A 19,985-nucleotide genomic window follows, 5' to 3' on the forward strand; every position below is an offset into this window, starting at 1 on the left:
TAGGGAAATTGGGTAGGTAATGCAGGTGTATACATTCAGAACACAGGACCCACACTGATAACAGTGTTTCCAGCACTGAAGTGGCTTTATCCTGTATAAATATTTGGAATAATAATAATAATAATAATAATACAAATTTGCTGTAAATATAAACATTACTAAATCTATTAAAAGACGGACCAACGGTCCCGTCCTTCGTAAGAACCTCCGAGCGTCAGTAAAAAATCTCTGCCCTATACATTTTACTTTCGTAACATTAATGACTTTGTATATTATTTGTATACTTCAGCGAGTAAAGCATACTTTAGCGCGTGAAGTAGATTGCGTCGAGTTACTCGCACCTTATCGGAAAAAATCCTGTCACCTTCCCCAACAAAATTCAAAAATCGCTATATTACGCACTATCGTTATAATAATGTTAAAAAAAATCAAGTTTGTACAAATAATTCATTTTAAGACTTTAAATTTTGAAATTTAGAAGAAGTGTAAAGGTGAAATAAATTTAATGTTTAGCTTACTTATAAAATTAAAGCCTATATTTGTAGCTCTGCGATAAGTCACATAGTCAATGTTCACACGTTGCGGATAGGTCTAATTTCGTACCGAATTGGGTGTCTGTCCACACGAAATTCGGCCTATTCGATAAGCGAACGGAATGATTTCGCTCCGATACTGAAACGGTATCGTGTAAACAAAAGCATCGAAACAAGCTGAACAAAAGCTCATATTTTTACTTGATTTATTACAAGAAGTAATAAGAATCTAACTTGGAAACTATCAGGAAAAATGACTAATTTAGAGGATCATAAGCTTCGCCAGGCTAAAAGTGTTTCATAATTAACTTATTCACAGACCAAAGACTTGTACAGAATGAAATCTTTGAGAACAACGAAGACTATTTGGTGAACAAATTTATTGAAATGGTGTCGACTACAATGCGGCACAACTCAAGACAACAAAATACGTAGAAATTGGGCTCTTTGTCTTCTTTATATTTAAGTTACTTGAGCAACATAACTTACTTCATTAAGTTTCTATCACTCTGAAATTACAAATATTAAGTACCTGTAAATCAACACAAGCTAGTAACGAACAAATTTCGCTGCATCCTTTCGTAGTATCATTTCCTAACTTTGGAATTTCGGTTACCGTAGTTTACGTATCGTGCAAGTATTGTACAACATCTAACTCGACTTGCTTGCCCACAGAAATTGCTAATTCTAACGGAATAACGCATTTGTATTTGGGCACATCTATTTGATCATCTGCCGAAGCTTTGGTAAGCAAGTTTAACGTGATCAACGTGGATAACTGAGACAAAATATTTGATGATGTACTCGCGCCACCTTCTGCGATGCTGTAAAATATGGCCATTAGACGATCTATTGAAAAGACCTTTGGGCCTATAATGAGAAGGTATTTTAATGTTTCTTAATTTAAACTTTGAAAGAATGCCTATTTTTATATCTCTAGTATAAAACGTCGAAATCCTAATAAACAAGAATTCAAATCTTTGAGCACTAAAATTTGAGGAATGAAATTAAAATATTTTAAAAAGAATAAAATTACGCGAATGACTTTCTCTCGTAAATGAAATTATTTGAACGGATCACAAAATTTGTTGATTCTTGAAAATTTTCTTCCCTCAAAATAGAAAAGCTTGCCGGTAGCCCGTGACAAAGTCCGCCCGTCCCTTACATTGCATTTTCTATTTCGTGTGTCCGTAGCATGGCTATAAAATCGCGCAGAGATGGACACCGGATAGAAAGGTACATTTCAAGTAAACAGCACAAGAAGCGATGAGAAAAAAAAACAATATTCAAAAAAGAACGTGTCTATCATAGCAGTATTAAAGTAAAAAGGGGGGAAATTGAATAATTTGCATGTAAAAGTTTCAGAGTTTGTTCATTACATATTGACTTTTGGATTTCTCCTCTCCTCCACTTAAATAATTGCCTCTCCGTATAGAAGCCCTAAAACTTAATTAATCAACACAGTACAATATTTAAATATTGGGCGTCAGTTAAAAATCCAACAGACGGTTCATGTAATTTTTTTACGTAACTTACCTAAGAACTTCTTATCAACTTTTTTCGCGGCTTTAATTGAAGATTTTGCCTTGTTACTGAGCTTCCCCATCGTTCTCTTGGCGAAATACCTACGATCTGTAGTGGCGGGATTATAGGAAGCAAAATAAGCAGCAAGAAGGAGATATTTTGAGTAATATGGTAGCTCTACTTGCGCGGCTGGTTTATCTATACAAAAGAATTTAAATATTATTTGAATATAAGAGTCTAAACATAATATAATCCAATATATTTTTAAGCTTTTGGCTAAAATAGGACATTCAAAGGATAATTTTATTTTGTGCTTCAGCTTTGCAAGATAGGGTGGAAGGATAACATTAAAGTGATGCTGACATAAATACATTTCATAATTATTTGATTATAATTTTTGCCATTCGCGAAATTAAATTCCAGCGAAATTAAAAAAGTCGTGATTCGCAAACATTTCTTTTCGCAAATTTTAATTTCTAATAAGTATTTTATATTAAAACCAACACAACGACGTATTGCTTATCAAGCCACTAACTTGAATTAATTATAATCACTGAATAAGACCATGGTTTCAACTCAAACCCTATCACAAATGACGCGGAATTTAAAAAAGGGGTCTCTAAGAGGAAAAGGGAAATCATCTTTTAACTCAAATGGTGTGGGGCATTTATTCGTGAGGCAGGGCGTTTTCAAAGCTTCTTAAAGCGGGGGACATTTAGTCGAAGTATTATAGTATTTTTTCTCGTGGGTGGTCACATTTAGAGTGCGGCATCTCAGTACTCTTAGCTAACGCCCTTTATGTGATCGCAAACAACAAAGAAGGAAATAAAGCATTTTGCTGATTATGCATACAAAGAACCTTCTCGAATTACATAACCAGTCATTTAGTTTAGTTGAAGTAAATGTCCTTGAAATAAAATAAGGTTACAATAGCATCGTCTGCCTCTTTCCTCCTTACAGCAAGATTCACACTTTATGCGTTCTTTTTTAGAAAATGAGCAAAATTTAATTTTTGACGAATAGGAACTTTTAAAAACATTCATACCGCTATGAACTTTCACTTGTTGCATTTTCTCCCACTGTGAACTGGGCACTTCACGCAGATAAACTTTTTGTAGAGTTTTCCGCAAGTGTGGAACAATGCATTGCCATAACTTTCGTACTTCGTGTTCTTGAATTTCACCGTTCGTTATTGGTTCGCAATACTTTGAAAAATTGATGATTGCCTTAAAACACGACAGACACAAGAGTAAATTTAACCTTCCTAAAACTTCCGTGAACGCCCTTAGGATTTAATCTCTCCAAAAACACTAATAAAGCTTTCACAGCATTTACACGTTCCTAATCCGAGTTTTACACTAAAACCTGTCTACTGAATTTGTTACTTAAAAAGAAAGTTTACCGCCCTAACGGATTACATCATTAAGGGCGTCCCTCCCTTCCCCTTATTTTTAAATGCCACAATTTAAAATAGTCGTCAGTGGCTCCAAATAAACCGATAACACTCCACTGATTACTGAAGTGAAACTCCAGCACTTCAGCACCACATGGAATTAAACGTATTTCACTAACAGCTGGCATTCAGCTAAAAGGAACGAAAAATAACTTTAATTTTGTCTCTCAACCCATGCACTGCTTTGATAAACGAACAAAAGGTGTTAAAATTTTGAGTAACAAAACAATAACTTACAAGATGTCGTAATTCATTCAGATCTCTACAAATGCTGAAAAACACATCCAAGATAATATGACAATATGTCGAATAAAACTCTTTCGTTTTTTCTTTAGGACAATCTAATGCCATAATGGTTTCTAACTCAACTTTGGTGTAATCACTGAAATGAACTTTAAAAGGCTCATACAAACCAGACGTAGTCAAGAACTTCTCAAAGACAATACCACTGATGAGCACCACACAAATATTCAAAGAAGTTAATTCCGACAAACGTAAAAACGCAGGTAGAAGATGTTGATCCATAGTTCGTAAGCGTTCAGCTTGGTCAAAAACAATAAAGAACTTGTTCTGATTGTTCTCAAATACTGTTGCTTGCTTCAAAAGTCTGCAGAAATCTGTCATTGTACTGCATGCTTTACTAATATCCAACCCAACATCCTTTAGGATAGTTTGGTAAAGCAGTTTTGAGGTAAAACATTCGATGCAGTTGATGTAACTGTGATGAAACTGAAACATAAAATATGACCAAGTGATTAGATCTACGCATGTACAGTAAATAATATTGTTGTAAAAAATTAGTTGGGTCTAAAAAAATAAACACAAGGAGATTTGTGAAATGGCTAATACATACAGTTCAAGGTTAAAGATAACAAACACATGTAATTCCTCTTGTAAATAGCTATATCCTCTTTTTTTAACAAAGTTCTCTTCCAAATACAGTTGCTGTACGAAAAGTGGTATTTTGAGGACATTCTAACAGTGACTTAGTTAGAGATAGTTAAGAAATTCTACTACTTAGGTGATATGATTAGGTAGTAAGCGGCGTGTTGAAAGAAGTGTTACTTGCACAATAGATGCTGCTTGGAAAAAGAGTTACTCCCTTTGTTGACTAGAGTCTTAAAAATTAATTTGAGAATGCTTAGAAATAAGGAGGATAACTGGCTTGGAAAGTGTAGAGACTTAATTCCTGTCCTGGGGAAAAGCCTAGAAATCGAGAAAAAATTGATAGGAAGGGATAATGACAGGCTTGATGCAAAGGAATTTGAGTTTAGAACTAAAAACGTATAAATCAGATTGGACGGTCATTATTATATCCTTTTCAATCCATGCTATAGCATAGAAAACATGATAATGATGATGATGATAATGACTCCGGGTTTTTCAGGTATAGCAGCTACCCCCGATGTTAGTTTCACTGTCTTTGGGAAACTTCAGTTGTGTTAAATATATAAGAGAACAAAATTGAATAAAAATATCCTTGTATTAAAATGTAGAAATTCAAATTGTTTCCTTTATACACATCCATGCATATATATGCCATGTTTGTTATTGTACTGGTTTAATTCAATCAATTGTTATTAAAAAAGTTCCAATTTAAATAAAGAAGTAAATACTACACACTGAACTTACTTTACCAAGGGAAAGGAATTTTTGTACCAAGTATGACTTCCCTGTTGCTGTGTTTCCATTTATGAAGACAGAGCTTGGTGACATCTCATCTTCAACACAGAACAGTTTCATGAGTATAACTATCTCTTTCTTACGACACAAAACAACTTCGTTCAATCTCTCAGCAAGACCCTTTTTCTTTTCACTATCGCATTCTTCACTAGTGGTAGAAGGCATTCTTAATTTGTTCTAAAATAAAAAATAGCACAACTACTATTTAAAATAAATACTTCCCATACTACAGCAAGTGTTCCTTGTGTTTAAAAGAGAAGTCCAGTCTTTTTTAAAAAAATTATAGTAAAAAAACTAGCCAACTTAAAACCAATGTTATTATTTTTAAAAAAAATGTGTTTAAGATGCTTGAAAATGCTTCTGTAGATATGCCAGGTTTTAATGCAATGTAAGTGTAAGATCTTTGTTAATAAAACTAATACAACAAAACAATTATAAGTTTACAATTATAAAATATATATAGGGTATTCCATATTCTCATTTTTAGTTTACAAACAGGATAATTGCTCATATTTGCAGCAGGGTCAGACCCCTTTTTTTAAAACAATCCCCCTGTTATTAGGAACCCCACTCTTCTTATTTTGAGAGTAACCCCCCCCCCCCCCCACCTATTATTTCGAGGTCAGCCTATTATCTTCATCCTGTAACGGATATGTATATAACGCAAACACCCTATTAAGTTGAACTCATATACCCTATTAATTTCATATTCAAAGAAAACACTTCTTTGTTGTTGTTTACAAAAATATGGAACTTGCCAAAAGCTATGTTAAAGAGTCGCAACAAATTGATATTGAGAAATAGTTTATTTGTGCTCTTGCTAAGTCCATTTGCCTACTTTGTCTGCCTTTCATAGCCACAATATGTGAATTAAAATATCAAGTATTTCTAGAACTTTCACTAGGATTTCTAATGCATAGGTAATTCTTTCTAATTTTCTAACGTTGATAATTTTGAAAATTGCCACAAACTTAATTCAGAGTTTATTGAATCATTTAAAATTATTAACTCTAAATGCTTTTTTGTATATAAATGGTGGTGGACCAACAGTCCACCACAGGTTAATTGCAGTACTTATAACTTGTTGAGAGGCTTGGCTTTGATTGCATTCAGTATTCAAGTGTCAACAAAAATGGCTACTTGCATCATTGAAGGATATACCTTAGAAGCCCAATGTTCTTCCAAATCAAGAATGGTAGACTAGTGAAAGAGTGGTCAGAGGGCATGAAGACTAGGGTGCTCCTTATCCCAGGCCCTCAAGGTAACTAACCAATACTGTTGTAGACCCAGGCACCTAAGATTGCCTTGTCTGCCCATAAAATTGGAGCAGCTAAAGTCAACTGGTTTCCTTCATCACATTTTGCTAATAGTTTGGCTTGCCCATCAAACCACCTTTTTAATATATATTTTTCTTTTCTCTTTTATGTACATCAATCACTTCATGTACTGACATCAATGTCCACAACTGTCACCACATAACTAATCCTAAAATCAACCACAACCCACATATTAACTCGGTAATCTGACCATCATCTGATACATGACAAGTGCATACAATGCCAATTGATGTATACCCCACCCCCCCTTCCCCCAGACGAGGTTCTTCTACAACGAATTACAACACGCAACGATTTATAACGCAAGAAAGGATGTCCCCAGTAATAAGGCCTACCAGCATATTAACATTTCCTGTGAAGTTTTGGTTAGAGAAATGGAGCATGTTGAGAAGAACGATGACCACTTTTCTGGTTTAATATCATCAAAATTATATTAAAGAGTGGAAAAGAATTATTGCTGAACTTTGTACTTGAGTTCCAGACACTATTATCAGTGACTACCTATGAGCCTACGATCCATCCAAACCTACCAAGCAGATAAAAAGAGTGCTAAATAGCTTCAATAAAGAGACTATTAGTAGGACATTTATTTTTTATCTAAGAAACCGCATGGTGAGAAAATGAAAAAAGACGACTTGTTAGATGCATTAATTATGAAGGTAAAAAATTATTTTCCAGACAGAGTCTTATGTAAAGTGTATTGTTATACCATGATTGATGCACATTTATGGAATGCCATTCCTGTGGTCAAGAGGTCCACAAAAAATGTTATTTTGAGCTTTTGGCATCAAAAAATCTATTAAATGAATGGGTTTACTGTACAAGACCTAATTTTTAAAATTGGTATACATTACCTCTGTGCACTATGTGAAAAGGACATTATTACAAATGATATTTCTAATGATGATAATAATAATACTTCTCAACCCAAGGCTTTATTAAACAAACCTAATGGCCAAGCTGGTTTTGGATAAGCATAACATAACTGATCAAAACAATAGCCTCAATTTAGTAAACCCCATTGTCAATGTGTATAATTCCTTCAATGATAACAAAGACAGTAATGATCCTCCTGCTGATAGAGATACATCACATCAACCGAAGGAAAATGTGTGTCACTTTTATCAAAAAGGAACATATAAGTTTGGCTGAAAAGGTGCAGATTGTCCATTTGGCCACCAACGAGCCTGTCGAAAAACTTTTATTGCATGGAAACAAGGGTACAAAAGGTCGTAAGCTATAGGTGCTAAATGTACAGATCTTCACCCTAGAATGTGTTTCAACTCTATAACCAGAAGACAGTGTTTCAATGAAAGATGTTCGTTGGTGCACGTAAAATGGACGATACGTAAAAGACCTGAACTGTTAGGAAATAGAACTAATGAGTCAAATATTTTACATGGTAATACTTTTAATCAAAACAGAAATAATCCCTATGATTTTTTAGATGTTATTCACAACTTCAAAAGGGACATATTAGAAATTATGGATTCAAGAATAAAAGAAACTCTCGTTATTCACCACAATATTCACAGACCTTTAACAACTCCAGGCCTTTTGTGCAACCAGTTCATGCCCCATTACAATAGCCACAAATGCTCAGTTATCCACAACAGGTACCAATTCAGAAGTTTGTGGAGCCAATCAATGCCCCATTGCAACAGCCACAAAGGTTCAGACATCCACAACAGGTACCAATGCATTGATCAATGCCTCAAACTCAAAATATGAGACCAGGAGTACCTTTCAGTCAGATGGTAATGAACAGTTGGAATCCTGCAAACCAACAAAGACCATACTCTAAACTATTTCTCCATATTTAATGTACAGGGTTTAAAGCCACTAACTGTTGCATCTTCTGTTCCTTTAATACATGATGTACTAAAAGAGAAGAACCAACTCTTCATCACACTTACCGAGACCTGGTTATATAATCACTTAGATGCAGAATTGTCAATAAAAGGTTATAAACTCTTCAGATGGGATAGGAACCGTATAAAAGAGGTTTATCAAGTAGAGGAGTTTCAATTTACATGCGAGAGGACATTGCTACCCTATTTAAAGTGACATATGAATACAGTAATGGCGTAGACGAACTTCTTGTTTTATATTTCAAACACAGCAACTCACTGATAGCAGTATTGTATTGACAACTTGATGATGCAATGCATGGTCACCCATCTGGTTCGAAAGAGTTCAAAACGATAATTAAAGATTTGAGTAATACTCTTAATAGCTTTAGTGGTAAATTCTCAGATGTGTTTCTTTGTGGTGACTTCAATTTGCCAAACATAATTGGGATACCCATATGATTTCTTTCATGCTTATAACAAAGAACTTATTCACAGTTATAAATGCATACCTTCCTTACCATCTGTATCCCACCATAGTTTAATTGAAGTGACAACTCGTTACGGCCTAACTGTTCTGTTAAAAAATAATGATATAAGAACAGAACATACACCGTTTGATTTATTTGATTACTTTGATAAGTCTATAGACTGGGAAAATATTAACAACAAACTCAACTCTGTTGCCTGGGACATGATGTTGAAAGATAGCCCCGAATAACAACTACAAAATATTATAGATAAAATTTTACTTCTGTCTGAAGAACTAGTTCCTTAAAGGAAAGTGTTTACAAGGAAACAAGATAAACACTACATACCAAGAGATCTGTGTGTACTAATGAGGCAGCGTCGCAAGCTTATAAAGTTACAGTCCAAAACTTTTAAATACAAACAAGTGAAGGAAATAAAAGAACGATTAGTCGACATTAAACTTACTCTAGAAAAGAAAGCAATTTCTCCCATTAAAACAAAAAAGGAAATATTTTAATTCCTATGCCCAAAAACATAGGTCTAGAGTAAGTCCATTATTCAACAAAGGTAAACAGAATTTTCACTGATGATTGCAAAGAAATGGCTGACCTCCTGCATCAACAATACGTGAGTGTATTTAGTAAGCAACATAATTCAACAGCTGATGCTAACGATTTAACTTGTACCATTCCTGTAATGACAGATGTTGCACCTTTCACTGATGACATAATTGAAGCAATTAACACTCTATCTGCAAATTCAGCTTCGAGCCCAGATGGTGTCCCTGCTATATTTCTTAAAAATTGTAAGAGACCTGTGGCAACTCCACTTCTTATGTTTTGGTCAACTTACAACAGTTGTAACACCTCTGCTTTTAAGGACTGCAAACATTGCACCCATCTTCAAAGGAGGTGACCAAGGCAAAGTGGGGAACTATCGACCAATTGTCTTGACTTCAGATGTTGTTAAAATATTTGAAAACATCATAAAAAAGAACATAGTTGAACATCTTGTACAGTACAATCTTTTTAACAACTCACAACATGGTTTTAGAGAAGGTCGTTCCTGTTTATTGCAGCTACTGAGCCATTATGATACAATCCTATTCTTTCTTGAAAGAGGTTCAAATGTAGATACAATTTACTTAGATTTTAGCAAGGCATTTGACAAAGTGGACCACTCCATTTTAGTTGCTAAACTAAAGCAATTTGGTATAAATGACACACTGATAAAATGGATTATATCACTCCTTAAAGACAGAATAAAATATGTTTACTTCAATGGTGTAAATCTATACCGGCTAACGATGGATCAGGGGTTCCACATGTGCGTAGCACACTTGCAGCAGAAACCTTGACACTTGTTAATGGTATTGATGCATGTATCTCGGTGAAAAATGTAATAATGGAAATTGTGAAGACAGATCTAGAAGGTATCTTGTGCTACACAGATAAAAAAACTCACACTATTTCTAGGTCCCTGATTACTAATCATTTGTTAAATTCGCAATATGTGTATGACTAACCTGTAGGTTATCTTCACAGTTCTCCTAATAACACAACACCAAATATACCCAATTGATTTACACACAACACATACCACTGTTATAAACACAATGATTTCACCAGCAAGATTGGTTCAACACAAGTAAACCCCACCACCAATTGATTCTTATTAGTAATCGCCTAGAATGGAAGATTAACACCTTCTAGATCTGTCTTCACAATTTCCATTATTACATTTTTCACCCAGATACATGCATCAATACCATTAACAAGTGCCAAGGTTTCTGCTGCAAGTGTGCTACGCACAACTCTCCTAATCTTTTTTGACTGCCATGTGATAGGTGTCATGTTGTTCTCAACACCTTTAAGAAAAACAAAAATTCCACTTTGAGAGCTTCCGTCATGTAGATTTCCAAATGAGGCATCAGCGTACAAGATTAATTGTAATGGAGGTTTCAACTTCCAAAATTTTAGGCAAATATCAGGATCCAATTTCAACTTCTTTACCAATTTATTACCTCTCATAACATCATCAACATTTGCACGGTTTAACTTTGTGCTTAACTGACAAATATCAAAAGAAATATCTGGCCTTAATTGAGAAGATACCCAATTTAATTGACCACAAATACATCGAAACTTAGATTGCTCTTCATGTGAGAGTTCTTGATGTTTGTTTTTGGTGCTTTGAATCTCAACCTGTTCCAACCATGCTTGCCACATATTTGCTTTGGTCATACTCAATAGAACTATTGAATTGTTGTATGTTGACTCCAAAATATTTAAAATTACTGCAATTCTCTGACCCAACCCGAAATATTTTTCTAATGGATGCAATGACTTTTACTTGAAAATCTTCTGATCTTTCCCAAAGAAAATCATCAACATGTATTACGATCAATCCTTGACAACAGTCATCTTGAACCCAATAAAATAAAGCCTTATCAAATAAAGACATTTTCATTCCCAAACCAATTAACTGTTCCTTTACTCGTAAATACCAAGCTCTTGAAGCATCAGCAAGGCCATATACTACTTTATTCAATTTCCAAAGAACCCCTATTACGTTTGCTTCCTTTGGGGGCTTTATAATTACTTCTCTATCAATCGGGTTACCTTGAAGAAATGCTGTTTTGACATCTAAGGTGTGGCATTCTCATTCGTTAGTTGCTAACATTGTGAGTACAATTCGCAGACTTTCTTTTGAAAACGTTGGGGAGTCTTTAGTCAGATTTTGAACCTCCTCTTCTTCAAAACCTCTTATGACCAAACGAGCTTTGACAATTTTGTTGCCCTCTATATTTTTTGTTGTGATTACCCATCTTGTGGATATTGTAGATTGACTTCTGTCTTCAACAGTGGAGAAAACATTGTTGTCTTGCCAGTTGGTTAATTCTTTAAATTTCGCATTCAAAACCTCGTCTTCAATAGTTGGTTTTATCGCTAATAATACTTCTTCAGTGTCATTGGCTTCAACAACCGGTTGCCATTCACTCACACATCTTTTGAAATCTAACCAATTAATTTCACCTGTGTCTTCATTTTGCACATTTAAACAGCTGCCATATTGCCTGCCTTCTTTTCCTTTTCTACTCACTTTACCTGCTCTGCTGTGAACTAATCCTTTAATCTTATAGATGATTCTGGTTTTTAACTTTGGCATTCCTTGAAATATAGAGGTATTGCCTTTTTTCATTGACTGTGGTTTAACTTTTTGATGTTTCATTAGATGTTTCCTCTATTGATGTCCCATTGGTTTGTGAATTATCAATGGCTGCATCCTCAGTTACTGGTGCTTCTGTTACTGGTACTTCCGTAGTATTACTTTCAAGATCAACTATGTCAAAAATTTCGTCTTCCGGTGAAACACAGTTGTCCAACTGCATACTTGTTACTTCTGGGCTCTTTTCAGAGTCTTGTGATAGTTTCTGTGAATGTACTACTTGATTTACCTTTTGCAACGGACAGATGTGGACTCTCACATAACTTCCACCATGCTTGACAAGCACTTGTTTATTTTCTTGTCCAATTATAGTGCCTGGTCCATGCCATTTTTCGCTGTCTTTTCTTTTATAAAAGACTTTATCTCCAGTTACATACTGCACATCATTGTAACACTGGACATTATGCTGCAATGCTCTACGTATTCTTTCAGAAGATTCTGCTGCTATGAATGCTCTTCGTGATGCATGCATCACAGCAAGGTTATGGGCCACAGTCTTACTTGAAACTGTATCATTCATGGCTGGTAACTGATCAGTGAGGATGCAGGGATAGTCATAGTTTTTACCAAAAACAAGCTGGTTTGGTGAAAATCCATTGTTGTTTGATAAAGAATTCTTGGCACTAATAGCCCAGAAAAGTGCTCGATTAGGTGTACATTTCGTATCCTCTATAATCTTACTCAGCATTTCCTTGATGATACCATTGTGTCGCTCACATAGCCCATTCGACCAAGGACTTTCGGCTGCTGTTGTGGAAAACTCTATGTTAAATTGCTTACACATTTCTTCATACACTTTATTGATATATTCTCCTTCATTGTCAGCCAGAAACTTTCTTGGTTGACCAAATCTTGCTAACCAAATTTCAAAGATAATGTCTGTTATCACATCTTTATCTTTTGTCTTTGTTAACTTTGAAGATGAAAATCTTGTGAAAGTATCTATGATATGAATAAACCACAATGATTGTGAAAGTTGCACTAAATCTAAAGCCACACACTGATTGAATTCCGACGACATTGGTAAGCCAACCATAGGACGTGGTCTTGGTTTTCTATACTTATAGCATACTTTACAAGAGTGTGAGACATTATCAATTAATTTCATGATTTCACTCCGGTCCCCTAAAAAGGAATTTGATGCTTTAATAAGAGATTTTAATTTCTCAGCACTTGGATGACAGAACTGACGATGAAGTTTGACAATCTTGTTTTTTTTAGATTTTTCACTTGCGCATACAAAGGCAACTTGAGGAAGCAAATGGTCATAATTCTTTTCATCTAAGTCTATTCTGTTGTTGTTTAAAGGTATTCAACAGTGACCTGTGGTGGTAAATTTTAAAGGATGGCATTCTCCAAACATTTTAACAGTATCGTTGCTAAAATCTAAAACTGCATCTGCTTTTCTCATAGATGTTTGACTTAAAAGCAAAGGTATTTCATTGGGTACAACTTCTGTTTCTAGATTAACCTCTTTAGAACCAATGATTACAGGTAAGATTACTCGTTTTATGGAACAAACTGCCTCGCTATCTCCAAATTTAAATCTTGTTCCACCTGGATACTCTTCTGGCAGTTTATCACTATCAATATTATCAATGAAACATTGGTACCAATTCTTACCACAGACTGTTTTGGTACAACCACAGTCTAAAACTGCACATGACAAAGTTTCACCAACAAGGGATTGCATTTCACTTTCTTTAATTTTAGAAAAAAATGTAACTTTTGAATGACTCTCTTCCTTTTTTACATCTTCAGACTCCTGATTCTCATAAGAATGGGGACAATTCACAGCCCAGTGATAAATAGATTGACAAATATTGCACTTTGAAATATTTCCAAATTCATCAGGCGGATTCATTACTCTGTTACTGGATCTGGTATTCCTCCATCCATATTTTTGATTTGGTGCTGGAGCCCTTCCTCTTTTAAACCTTGAACGCTGATATCCACCTCTTTTGGTGAAGTAATTCTGCTCCGTAGAATCTGCGCTTGCCTGTAAAACAGGCTCTATCTTTACAGCATCATTTGACACAGATGTGGCCACAGTATCACCAAATATTTTCTTTAACTGTAATACCATTGAATCATAGCGTAATTCATTTATAGTTGCTCTAGCCAACTGTTGCTGCTCTGGTGTAAGATTAGCGCTTTGTAAAACTCGGTATGCCAAAACTCCATCAGGAAGTTCCATACGGTGAACTTGGATTTTGTGATATAATTGTTCAAACTCTATAAGGTAATCATTCATGCTCATCTCAGAGGGTTGTTTAAATTTTTCAAAGGTTTCATAATCCTTTAAGTAAATTTTGTCCAATCTGTCAGTAATAGCTTTTACCCCAGTTGTGGCACTGATTTGTTCAATTTCCAATTCTAATACTGCTTCTTATGCCTTTCCTTTCAAACCCATGAATATAGCTGGCCCTTGTTTTTCCGCCTTTAGTTCTGTAAGTGCTTGCCATATTTGAACTTCTTTTTTCCACCCTTTGTAATTGGACTCTGTATTCAATGATGGTGGGGGTACCCAACTTTTCGACATTTCTCTATGATACTTTGAAATTTTATTCCTCTGCTACCATTTGTTAAACTCGCAATATGTGTATGACTAACCTGTAGGTTATCTTCACAGTTCTCCTAATAACACAACACAAAATATACCCAATTGATTTACACACAACACAATATATACCACTGTTATAAACACAATGATTTCACCAGCAAGATTGGTTCAACACAAGTAAACCCCACCACCAACTGATTCTTAGTAGTAATCGCCTAGAATGGAAGATTAACACCACAGGGGTCTGTTCTTGGCCCACTGCTTTTTTTTAACATGGTTGGTGATATCAATCAGAACTAAAAATAATCTTTAGCATCCAGCTTTGCAGACGACACACGAATTCTGAAATTAATGTCTCATGGACACCTTTAAACTCCAAAGTGATCTAAATATAATGGACAAATGAAAATAATATGAAAATCCATGGGAGTAAGTTTGAGCAGTTATGGAAAGATTGAGTCTTTGAAACCACTCTCTGTATATCTAAGTAACACGTCAGAAAAGATTAACAAAATAATCACGGTGAAGGACTTTAGGAATTATAATGCTGAATGATTACAAATTTAAGAGGCATATCTCAAACCTTATATCAAATGCAAACAGCATAACTGGATGGATATTACGAACATTCGAGAGCAGAGAAAAAAACGTGATGTTGACTGTTTCGAAATCATTAGTTATTCCCCACCTTGACTATTGTTTAGAGTTATGGTCTCCACTAATGAAAGGACAAATACAAAGCATAGGAAATGGTTCAAAGAACCTTTACTAGGAAAATCCTTGGAACTCAAGGTTTTTCGTACTGGGACATACTAAAAAGATAAAATCTGTATTCTCTGGAGAGAAGAGGAGAACGGTATGCCATAATTTAAATCTGGAAAGTGATTGAAAACATAGTACCAAACTATGTTTTCAAGGGCCATTTTATAAGATTTGTGCGCTAGCTTGGCTGTTCCAGGAGTACGATTGTTTAATGGTCTACCAAAGGCAATAAGCAACCTGTCTGATTGCAGTTCTTGATGAACAATTCTACTGTTCTTCATGAGCCACTGATGCCAAATTATGCTCAGTTTCGAAAGGCCAACACGAACAGCATCATTGACATAATGAGCATAGGACTCGCCGTGTTGCATGCGTGAAGATCTCACAAAATCTACTTCAAAGTATAAGTATAAGTAAAGTAGTCAAGATGGAAGGATCAATTGGCATCAAAGATAAGATGCATGCTCACCTACACCAGTGCTCTTGCCTAAAGATTTTCTTGGTGATCCAAATTTGGCTATTTGCACAGGCTTCTCATTTTGTAAATATGTCCTTACGTGATCAATTACGTACGCCAGTTGACTACGTTACGCGATTGCGTAGCGTACCTAATTTGCCCCGGTACGCAATTTTTAAAATAGCTATTTATTTGTTAAACAACGCACGTGCAAAGGATGTTACGCATGCGATACAGGCTCTAAGGTTAATTTTTGCTGTGCATTGATTTTGCAGTAGAAAAGTGAGGGACGTTTTGAATCGTGAACCCCAAACATGATGATTGAGCGTCTATGTATAGCAACTCTCTCAATCTTAACTTCCTTTTCTACCTGACTGAAATGGTATGCATGACTATACTGTTATTTTGGGGTTGGGGTTGGGGTTTTAAAGTTGAGTTTAGATCTAACGCAGTCTAGATCAGATTGGAAGAGGGTCATTAATATACCCCGTCCAACCCATGCTAGCAAGGAAAACGGACGTAAAGCCGAGAATGATGAAAAATGATGAATTCATAAATTTATTGTTTATTTTTTAGGTCATCACAAGCAAATAGGCAAAAATTGATTCGTTTTCAAATTAAAAAAATCTTTATCCACGTGGGCTCAATAAAACTTCATTTTTTAAACAAAATTTATGCAGACAAAAAAATTATATCGCACATGGGTTTTGTTTTTAAAATTGTTTTAGACTAGCTTTATATGTGCTCTGTCGGCGTTCACCTCTGCATTAGTTAAGAAACGCATGGCTGGATTTCTTGTGTAAGACCTGGTTACCAACAATGAAGGGGCTAGGCAAAAGGGGTTTATGTCTACGTAGTTCTTTTACCTAAGTCAGGAGAAAACACTGTAAACTAAGCATTGCTAGCATCACAGCATGTGGATGTATCGAGATAAAGAGCCCACCACACATCAATAACACAACAAGGTTTTTCTTCGGAGGTACGCGGTTCTTTCCATACTTCACGTAATTCCGGTATGCCGTTATTCCTGTACCTCACATAATTAAGGTCCGCGATAGGGTGTAGGAACGCGATTGTGTGCCTCGAAATGAGAGGCCTGCTAAAGTTTTTTGTCCAGAGGTAGAAGCATTGTTGACACGCGCCAGTGGGGATGTCGGGCTTCCTTCGTCAGTCAAATGGGATAAAGATGCGTTTGTTTCCCTAACAAATGAGTTGCGTTTCCACAAGATACGCCATAGCTGGGGTAGTAGGCATTTCTATGAGATTTGCTGAGGTGTGGGCGATTCCACAAGATAAACAGGTGTTTCCACGAGATACACCCCAGGTTAGTTAGCGTTTCCACAAGATACGTCTTACAAGGGTAAGAATGGAAACATACTCATCTGGTATGCCCCACTGAGATACCAAACCTGACATCCCCCCCCCCCCCCCCCCTTTCCCCAAACTCAAGTAGTTATGACATAAAACAAGAGAAATATACTTCTAACATTATCTGTCAATGTTTTTGTTTGCTTTTATGTTGTTGCTTCAGAACCAAAGCAATTAATAGGTTTTGGCAGGCAGAAACATGAATTTAGATATAATAATGAATAAACAGGATGTATATAAATTTTAAAAAAAGAAAGAGAAACTAACTGCAAACTAAAACAAAACATGACCAATTGCTGCTTCAAAGCTAAATGAAATGATCTGTCTTACCTAAAGTAGGTATAATCTAAAAAGCAATAATTTACTCTGGAATATAGAGCATCCCACCTTTTTAGAACAACCCCTCTATTTTTGTTACACCCACACCCACAGCAACATAGTAAGTAACATAGTAACATAGCAACATAGTAAGTATTACTTACTATATTGCTCCTGATTACAAGCACCCACAATTTCTTAGAAGTCTTAAAAGAAAGGTCACTTGGTCCTAAACATTATTCAAAACTTTTTCCACACTTTTTCAGACCAGACTTGTGTTCCGGCTTCGTTGTCAAGTGACTAAAAAACTAAACCGCCTACAGACCATATCTCAGCTTTCCATCTAAAGGAAAGTCTTGACTAGAGTCCAGGTGATTAAACAAACCTGGCTGATTCAAAGCAAAACAAATCCCATGCTTGCAGGGGCATACTGAAAAACACTATAGGAGGACCCAGGATGACCCAAGACCCTGAAAGAGGACCCTACTTTTTCTGGAATGCTGCAAAAACATTACCTTGTCTTGCCACCTTTGAAATGTTTAAAATAAATGAAAAAAAGAAAAGTGTATTTGTAACTAATGTGTATACAGCCTTTATGTGAACCACATCTGTTATAATATATTTAGAATAATTAAACATTAATTTGACTCCATACGATCAACAAATAAATTTAAAGAGACCAACCATATTAGAAAAAATTTGTTGACGTATAAATGAAATATTTTTGTTAACATTTTCCTTGGCAATTGCTAAGTGCTGACATGAATTAAAGGAATCATATAAGTTTTGCATTACAATATTTATGTGAATCAAATCTTTCCACTTTGCAGATAATTTTGACCAATTATCATCTTATTTGCATCGCGCATTGGTAACTTATGGCCCAAACCTTTTGTGGCACTATTTGTTGTTTTAACGGACGGACGAAAACGTGGCAGTGTTCACCTAAATAGGCGGGACTTAACCTGATTAGGTTATATAATTTATTTTAACATGATTCTTACTTGCGCACGAACATATCGATGCATGAGTGAGAATTTTGGAATCGTGGTCGCGTAGACCCATTCTGAACAAAGATTTTTTGCGATTTTTTCTTAGAAATGTGTGAAAAGCCATTAAATATTGTAATGTCTAAACTAGGTTACAGGCTACAATGAGTCGCCTAAATAGGTGGTATGCCCTAATTAGCCTACCGTCGCCTAATTAAGTGTTTACCTGACTGTCAGCAAACAATTTTTGACTGCCTCACCTAACTTGTCAAAAGAGCCAGCAAAAGAAAAGAGTTAGTGCAAGAAATGTTGAAATGAATTACTTACACCTCCCAGCAAAATATTGGATCAAGTGCTAGCACAACAGAAGACTGACCAAAAAATAACTAACGGTCACATCCAACTGCACTGCGGACGGTCAAGTAAACAGCATAGTTTTATGTAAAATCATCACGATCTCTTCGCCAAATAGGAGGATGTTTAGAAAATGACGAATGTGATAAACGCATGGTATAACGGTACAACTCCCTCCGCTCCACCTGTACAGCATTGTTTTTGTTAATAAAAAATATGGTAAAAAACATTGTGGTTAGTTAGGAGGAAAATAGCAGAAACGCTGGGAAAAACCCAATCATTTTGATGGTTATGTGCAGGATTGTTAGATTCATATGACAAATTTCTGTTGCATGATGACATATTGCGACTTTCTAAATCAAAATTGTTTCGGTTTCGCCTCCCCTGATGATTGACTTGCGCAGAGAAAGTAATACTTATTGCTGTATTTTGAGCCCGCTAAATTGTCTACATGTCTTCGTCACTGAGTATCTTTGTGTTTTACGTAAAACACGTAATTACGTGCTTTCGTTTTTTATTTGGCTTTGGTGATTAACTTGTCCCCACCGTTTATTAGGGAACAGTAAAGTTCAAAACATAAGCTCAATTCCTCCTCCAGGAACCCAAGTGCACTCAAAGGCTTTTTCATAAGAATAGTATTTTTTCGTTTCAACATAAATATTCTTAACTTTTAGTCAAAAATCAAATAATTTTATTCTTGCAAAGTTGCGATTAAAGACAAGCTCGACCCCAGCACCTTTTACCGTAGCGGCGGAAAGAGAGCACAGCTCCGTTGAGAAACATATAGTCCTGGGGACAAAGTTGGATTAAAGGGACTGAGATGCAAACTGGTTTAATAATCATCCTATTGTTTAAGCATAGCGGCCCAATTCAATTGACAGACAGACAATTAGATTTTGTGGGGTAAAAAACTTGACATTTAGGTGCAAGCAAATTTTAAGATGTGAACATATTCTTAGGATATTCTTAAAGTTCTGTTTAATTTCATCTTGAGTATTCTCATAGCGTGAATTCTCATAAAAAAAGGTGTAACTTTAATTTTAATAACGTAAACTTTTCATGTTGACAATCAAAAACCTTAACAAGATTGGGGTG

General features: G+C 35.5%; 1 protein-coding gene across 2 annotated transcripts; it reads right to left on the bottom strand.

The window, feature by feature from the left end:
* Nucleotides 1–965: 965 nt before the first annotated feature.
* On the bottom strand, nt 966–19,120 carry LOC130613311 (origin recognition complex subunit 5-like). 2 transcript variants are annotated; one of them, XM_057434661.1, is made up of 7 exons: nt 14,693–14,840; nt 10,377–10,536; nt 5,143–5,370; nt 3,748–4,239; nt 3,103–3,283; nt 2,070–2,255; nt 966–1,403 (listed from the first exon to the last, which is right to left on the bottom strand). In XM_057434661.1, the coding sequence occupies exons 3-7, from the start codon at nt 5,356–5,358 to the stop codon at nt 1,156–1,158; spliced, it is 1,323 nt and encodes a 440-aa protein (XP_057290644.1). In that variant the 5' UTR covers nt 5,359–5,370; nt 10,377–10,536; nt 14,693–14,840; the 3' UTR covers nt 966–1,155. The 2 variants fall into 2 exon arrangements, with proteins under 2 accessions (XP_057290644.1, XP_057290643.1); XM_057434660.1 differs by lacking the exons at nt 10,377–10,536; nt 14,693–14,840 and adding an exon at nt 18,864–19,120.
* Nucleotides 19,121–19,985: the final 865 nt, after the last annotated feature.

Source organism: Hydractinia symbiolongicarpus, chromosome 10 (genome assembly GCF_029227915.1).
Source record: "Hydractinia symbiolongicarpus strain clone_291-10 chromosome 10, HSymV2.1, whole genome shotgun sequence".
In the NCBI taxonomy this organism is placed as follows: domain Eukaryota; kingdom Metazoa; phylum Cnidaria; class Hydrozoa; order Anthoathecata; family Hydractiniidae; genus Hydractinia; species Hydractinia symbiolongicarpus.